This window comes from Panthera tigris, chromosome B1 (genome assembly GCF_018350195.1).
Source record: "Panthera tigris isolate Pti1 chromosome B1, P.tigris_Pti1_mat1.1, whole genome shotgun sequence".
In the NCBI taxonomy this organism is placed as follows: Eukaryota; Metazoa; Chordata; class Mammalia; order Carnivora; family Felidae; genus Panthera; species Panthera tigris.
Genome location: NC_056663.1, coordinates 63,107,190 through 63,114,753, shown reverse-complemented (window position 1 = coordinate 63,114,753; position 7,564 = coordinate 63,107,190). Strand labels below are relative to the sequence as shown.

Below are 7,564 nucleotides of genomic sequence, written 5' to 3'. Positions count from 1 at the left end.
TTCAAAGACATAGCATCACTTCTGTGAGAAAATACTTTTCTGATTGAAAAATTAGTAGTGTGCTTCCAGGATCCCTGCCCTGCCCCACACCTGTCAGTTTCGGGTTACTTAACATTCCTCCACCCAGGTTGTGCCCCCCAAATCATCTCTCTAATATTCTTTTCCTCGTGTCCCCTACATCATCAGGCTTATTCCCAATTGTCCCCTTTTTAAACCTTCCCCATCACCCAAAGAAAGGCAGTGGACTAGTGGAAAGACCATGCATTTGAAATCCCGAACTAAATTGGTCTGTTTGTGCCAGTTAGCGCTCAGTGCCTTTCGATTTTATCTTTTCAAAAAATCTGCTTTGGGTTTGTTGATTTTCTCCATTATTCCTAATTTTCACTTTCATTGGCTCCTTTCAGCTTTATTGATCTATTATTAAAAATAATAGGGGTGCCTGGGTGTCTCAGTCGGTTGAGCATCCGACTTCGGCTCAGGTCATGATCTTGGGGTTCGTGAGTTCGAGCCCCGCATCGCTCTGTGCAGATATCTGGGAGCCTGGAGCCTGCTTCCGATTCTGTGTCTCCCTCTCTCTCTGCCCCTCCCCTGCTCATGCTCTGTCTCTCTCACTCTCAAAAATGAATAAATGTTAAAAAAAAAGTTTTAAATAATAATTTTTATTATTCTGCTTGCTTTTGGTTTAGTTTGCTCTTTTATCTCTACCTTCTTAGGGCAAAGCTTGGGCTACTGGTTTTAGACCATTTTTTTCTAATATATACACTTAATATTGTAAATTTCCCTAAAATATTGCTTCAGCCACATACCACAAACATTAATACATTGTAATTTCATTTTCATTTACTTCAAAGTATTTTTTCAATTTCCATGAGACTTACTCTTTGACCCATGGATTATTTACAAGTATATTATTTAAATTTTGAAACGTGGGAATTCTCCAGTTATCTTTCTGTTATTGACTTCTATGTTTATTTTGTATGGTCCAAGAAAGAATGTAATTTGTGTGATTTCTACTCTTTAAAGTTGTTAAGGATTGTTATATTGCCCATGTTAGGGTTTAGCCTGGTAAATATTTCATTGACACTTGTGTATCATGCTTTCTGTGGGCTTAAATGAGAATTAAAAACAATTTTTTTAAGTTTTATTTTTTTAAGTAATCTCTACACACAACGTGGAGCTTGAACTCACAACCTCAATATTAAGAGTTACATGCTCTTCTGACCTTGCCAGCCAGGTACTCAAGCTGAGCATTTTTTTATGATTCCGTTTTATCTCCTCTATTAACTTATTATTATTTTATACCTTGAAAAAAACATTTTAGTGGTTCTCCTGTGGCTTACAGTATACATTTTTATTTATTTTTATTATTTTATTATTTTTATTTTTATTTAAAAAAATTTTTAATGTTTATTCATTTTTTTTTTAATGTTTATTTATTTTTGAGACAGAGAGAGACACAGCATGAACGGGGGAGGGGCAGAGAGAGAGGGAGACACAGAATCGGAAGCAGGCTCCAGGCTCTGGGCCATCAGCCCAGAGCCCGACGCGGGGCTTAAACTCACTTATTTTCATGTGAGAAAATAAAGAACTGTGAGAGAATAAGGTTTTATTGTTTCAGCCATCCTGTCTGTAGTATTTTGTTACACTAGCCCAAAGAGACTAATACATAAATAATTATAGAAAAAGAGGGATGGAAACCGACTGCCTTGTGATAGTTGAAAAACATAAACAAACCATGCACTTACATGTACCTTCTTCATAGCATATGGCAACAGATTTAGAATGGGGAGGGCAGGGGGCATATGCCGGAGGGCCCAAGTCCAGCTCATCCTGTATCAAGGCCTCAGTAGCTATGCTGGATGAGTGGGGTGCTGCACCCATGTTTCAAGGCATATTGGGCAGGTGGGTATTGAAGGCTTAGTTTCAGGGCCTGTGAGAGCCTCTATTTCCAGGAGGTCTCAGCATGAAGCTTCCTTGACTCACAATGGGGTCATTTTTCAATAAACCCATCAAAAATGGAAAATATTGTAAGTAATACTACTGTAAAATAACCTACCAAACACCACAGCTTAGTCTAGTCTATGTTAAATATGCTCAGAACACTTACATTAGCCTACAGTTCGGCAAAGTCATCTATTTTATAGATGACAAAATCATCTCTTTTATAGATTACAAAGCCTATTTTATAATAAAATGTTGGATATCTCATTGCAGGGGCACCTGAGTGGCTCAGTCAGTTAAGCATCAGACTTCAGCTCAGGTCATGATCTCACGGCTCATGAGTTTGAGCCCTGAATTGGGTGAGCTCAAGCCCCTCTCTTTCTCTTTCTCTCTGTCCCTAGTGGGATTCTCTCTCTCTGCCCCTCACTCACTCATGCTCTCTATCTCACCAAATACAATTAAAAAAATGATAAAATAAAATAAATTTTTTAAAAAGTTCTTTAAAAAAAGAATATCTCCTTGAATACTGTACTGAAAGTGAAAACCAGAATTTTTTTAACGTTTATTTATTTTAAGAGAGCATGAGCAGAGGAGGAGCAGGGAGGGAGGTAGAGAGAGAGAATCCCAAGTAAGCTCCGCACTGTTGGCTTGATCCCATGAATAGTGAGATCATGACCAGAGCCAAAATCAGGAGTCAGACGCTTAACCAACTGAGCCACCCAGGCGTGCCAAAAAACAGAATGGTTACAAATGTATTGCTTTCTTATCCTCACGGTCACGTGGCTGACTGGGAGCTGCAGCTTGTGGCTGCTGCCCAGCATCAGGAGAGAGTGTCAGACCACATGTTGCTGGCCCAGGAAAAGATCAAAATTCAAAATTTAAACTACAGTTTCTATTGACTGTGTATTGCTTTCACACCATCATAAAGCTAGATCGTCTGAATGTGCCTAATAGTGATTTACAGCATATAACTAAGCATCCTGCATCGAGAGCCAGGGGCAACTTATGGCTATCACGCTGCTCCAGAGTCTCCAGGAAGCATGAAAGGAGTTTCTGGGGGCACTAATAGGAATGCCTAATATATTCCTATGTAGACAGATTCTACAGCCTTCTTTGGAAGTAGCCTCCTTAAAGGTGGGCTGATTTGCAAGTAACAATAAAAATGGCCTTAAGCAAAATTTATAAATGAGGAATAAGTTGCCTCCAGAACCTAAAAAGGCCTAAAAGATGTTGGGCTTGTTTTCATGTTGTGCATTTTGAGAGGGTCAATAGCTACGTCTTGGCAACATCAGGGATAGAGGTGACCTCAGTTACAAGTAACTTTCAGGAGATTAACCAAGGTTGTAGTCCAACAGATCTCAGGAGGAGTATGTCATAAGTGTAAATCATAACCTTAGAGAAAGTTGAATGTAGTAAAAATCTTGCCCTCAAATGTTGTATGTCAAGGCAAAGCTGTTGAGTAACCTAGAATTGCCAGATAGAGGTATATGAAATCCCTTTGGAGGTGAAAGTTATGGCTGGGAAGCTGTTGAAATAGACCCTGAACCTAATATATTGGCCAAATGTGTAACAGCTAGGTATTTACCAGTTGTCGATTGGATGGAATCAGCAATTATGACAACACTGGGTAGGACCACAGCATTAAGGTTGTAGTGAGATGCCATCCATTCTTTAAGTTAAGACAGGCAGTTTCCCCGTTAAACAGAGAAGCAGTAAGGATAACATCTACTCTACGTAGATCTTCAATAATGTATTTCAGTTCTTGAATGCCCAGTTTTAACTAACATTTAGTCATATTGTCTATTTTAACTATGGGTGGGGGCATTTATTAGGGTCCATTCTGTAAAGCCAATTTGTAAGTGCCAGTGATTTGATTTAATTTTAATTTATTACTCCCTGGATTATCTCATCTATGCCTCCTCTTGGGCATTTTAGGAAAATGTGTGCTGTGACCACAGGGAATTTAGGCCAGGCAACTGTTCTGACGGCTAAGATGAGACATACCTCTTTGATGTCTATTTTATGTTCAGTAACGTCACTAATGTTATAGGGGGTACCATGTCTGAATTTAGTGGGATCCCACTAAATCAGCATCTAAGTTAAGGAAGCACAAAATAGAATCTCACCCTTTTATTCTTTTTCTTCTGTAGATTCTTGTAGTAACTAACTCTTGATTTGTCAATTAGGTCAAATTATGAATGAACCTCTGTTTTAGTGTTTTGGTTCCTTTCCCTAAATCCAGTTTTTCCTTCCTTCTTTCTTTTTGACTTAGACTCTAGAGCCTTTCCTTGGAAGAGACAACATTAAAGGTGGGCTGATTTGCAAGTAAAAGCATAAATGCTCAAAGTGCATGATTGCTTTGACAGCAGCACCAAAGAAAAAGTGGAGAAAATTCCCTGAAGGTGTCGCTCAGCATCTCCCAAAGTCTGCTCAGAACACCCAATGTTAACACCAAGTTGTATAGTCAGAGTAGACCCTCAACCAAAATTTTGTTCACTGTTGGGACTGATGATGCCACACACAGCAGAAAGATTTGAAGAAGTTTATTACTCATATAATTAGGTTTAGGGGAGAACAGCATGATGGTTACCCGAGTAGGTCCAATATGACTTGAGGGTGCAATGGAAGGAGATTAGCTTAGGGGTTTCTTATGGTGGTTACTGGATGGCATTGATGTGAAGGTTCTGGCACTATGAGGGGCTTGCTTGGTTTGAACTTCCCACCTGCACCCAAGGATGGAGCACTTGGGCTTTCTCTTCAGCTTTCCCAGGTATAGGGAAAAGGAGGAGAGAGGAGTGAGTCCTAAAAGTCTGGATAGAGACACCATCTCTATCTTCCAAGGCTGTTCCCCATAAAAACATCCTTGAACGTATAATTTGGAGCAATCAGTTCCTAATTCCCATGCAGAAACAAGACAGACCCACTGAGTGTCATCTCCCTATAATTTTATCTTCTCTCCTGCCTGGAATATAAAAGGTACTTATGTATAGCACCACATAATAAATGTATACAAAATGTGGAATATATGTAAATATACATATACAAAAAATCTATTGGAGCTGTAAAATTACAATGTATACACTCTGATCTTAGAATTCCAGAAACAGTTAATCTCCACATCTCTGTTAGTTCCCACATCTCTGTTGCTATTGAAACAAAGTGGAAAAAAAAAGAGAGAAAGAGAGAAAACAAAATAAAAAAATGTGTTGAAGTCATAAAAGTATTTAAAAAAAAAAAGTTGGTACCAGATTTACTAATACTTGTCCAATATTCTAAGTACTGTCCATAAATTACAGAAAGAGAATGAAGCCCACTCTCAATTCATCCTTCAAGATCCCTTACCGCACAGATGGTAAGAGGTTTAGGGTCCCGCCCCACACAGAAGTAAGGCTTTAGTACTTGAGAAAACGCATCGGTGAACGAATGGATGTGAGACCTGTCGTTCAAACTGTAAAAGGAAATCTCCCCCAACTCACAGTCCAGATAAACGCCCACCCCTCTGGGCTTTTCCTTCAACACAAGAGTGACAGGAACAGCCCCTTGTGCCACATAGGCACCATCCTGCAGCTGAACTGTCCAGCGTCTGTTCTGTCCTGACAGGGGCCGCTGTCCCTTCCAGGAGAGGGGGTCCTCACAGACCCCCACGGCCCACTCGCTCTTGTCACCCAGCTGCACCTCCCAGTAGTGTCGGCCCCCGTCGAAGCCCTCGGAACCCAGGACGACGGGATCCGTCAGAAGTCTCTTTGGATGCTGAGGGACGCTTGGCCTTTCCCTCACGAATGTCACAGACGTCCTATCCTCAGACACAAGCAGATGAGGATGTGCTGTTTCAGGATCCAGGGTAACTTCTCGTCGGAACCTCTGTATGATCTTCTGCAGAGCCAAGTACTGCGGGGGGAGACTGCAGCCTTCTCCCCTTAACTGGAAAGAGTAGAGAGCTGGGGGCTCCTGGTGCTCACACCGGGCACGGACACCCCCGAGGCCCGTCAGCAGCTTCACCTCTGACATCACACTCCTCTCGGCCACCTCCTTCAGGAGACCTCGGAGGGTGGAAATGTGGTCTGAAAACGCCGTTATGTTTGCACAGAGTTTCTGCTGAATGTCCTTCTCCTCTTCGGCCAGCCTCGACAGAACTGCCTCTTGCTGCCGGTCTACAGACCGGTTCAGGTGCTCAAACTCAGAGGCTAACTTCTGTCTGTGGCATTGCACCTGCTCTCCCAGCTCTAAGAGTCTCCTGTCTTGGGTGGCTACCAGCTGCTGCACGACTGCCAGCTGCCTCTTCAGGGGCTCCACGTAACTGCTGAGCCTTTGCCTGTGCTGGGAGGCGGCCTCCTCCGCGGGCCTCACCCGGTGGCCCCGGTGGTCAGGGGGCCGCACGCACGCGGGACACAACACCTGTAGGTCCTCCTCACAGAAGAGGGTCAGGACCCGGTTGTGCTTCTCGCACAGATGCCTCTCGTCCCGCCTCTCCCTCTTGCTCCTGCTGATGTGGAGGAGCTTGGCGACGTCGATCACCCTTCCCAGCTGGGCGTTGCTCCTCAAGTGCCTCTCTCGGCCTGGGTGGCGGCAGACGGGGCAAGGGAAGCTGTCGCTGAGATCAGCCCAGGATTGCCGGATGCAGCAGCGACAGAAGTTGTGCCCACATTCGGTGGTGACGGGGTCTCTCAGGTAGTCCAGACAGATGGGGCAGTTGGCTTGTGCCTGGAGTCCTGCCAGGGCTGACGACGCTGCCATTGGGCCGAGATAAACGTCTTTCTGGACCCACGTGGCTCTTCTGGAGGTGGTGCCCTGCAGGAGTCCTCCCGTGAGAGGCAGACACACCCTCAGATTTTACTGTCCTTTCCTGTCCTGGATGTCCTTTTGTCAAAGGAGGGCAGCCTTGCTGTCCTAGGAGGCCACTGGCCTCAGGTGCAGTCGTAGATGCCCAGAGGAGCTCTGTTCACCACCTGCAGGTGGTCACAGATGAGCTGGGCAGCCAGCTGTCCTCGGCAGCCCAGGGGATGTGAAGCCAAGGTCAGCAATTCTCTTGGGCAGAAGGCAGACACAACTTTAAAGTGCCGATTCGTCCCTAGAGATGAGAAAACATTGTTTCATGTAACAAAAATTACCATTTGTTTGGTGCCCTTGCCCACTGCCACATTGAGGCAGCCATCAATTCTTCTCTCCACCCCCAGGATTCCACCTACACCCACATCAACCACAGAGGGGCTGCATGGGACTGCAGAAAGTTAAAAGCTTTGAAAATTGAGCCTCCACCCAGGGTGGGATTTCCCCTTACTCATTATCTGGGGGATCTGGAGGAAGTACATAACATGCTCATCTCTAAGAGAATCAAGTAAATAAGGATAAATATCCCAATTTCAATCATTTCAATATCATCAAAGGTACAATAAAGGAACCTGGTATATTTTGGTTTAAACCACAGATGTTTCTTAAACCACACCACTGAGCTCATAGTATGTCAAAACTTAATTTTCACTTAAGCTTCTCAGTTGCAGGATACAACAAACTGTGTACATAAGTGGTTTGGACTGGATTAGATTTACTCTGAGGACCCTGCCAAGTCAGAAAGCTGTGATTTTGACAAAATGCACAGAATAAAATTGGAGATTAGGAAATCAAT

General features: G+C 43.5%; 1 protein-coding gene across 1 annotated transcript; it reads right to left on the bottom strand.

The window, feature by feature from the left end:
• Positions 1 to 5,262: 5,262 nt before the first annotated feature.
• On the bottom strand, positions 5,263 to 6,675 carry LOC122238069 (putative tripartite motif-containing protein 75). The gene has a single exon (XM_042984748.1). It carries the CDS (start codon positions 6,673 to 6,675, stop codon positions 5,263 to 5,265), a length of 1,413 nt encoding a protein of 470 aa, XP_042840682.1.
• Positions 6,676 to 7,564: the final 889 nt, after the last annotated feature.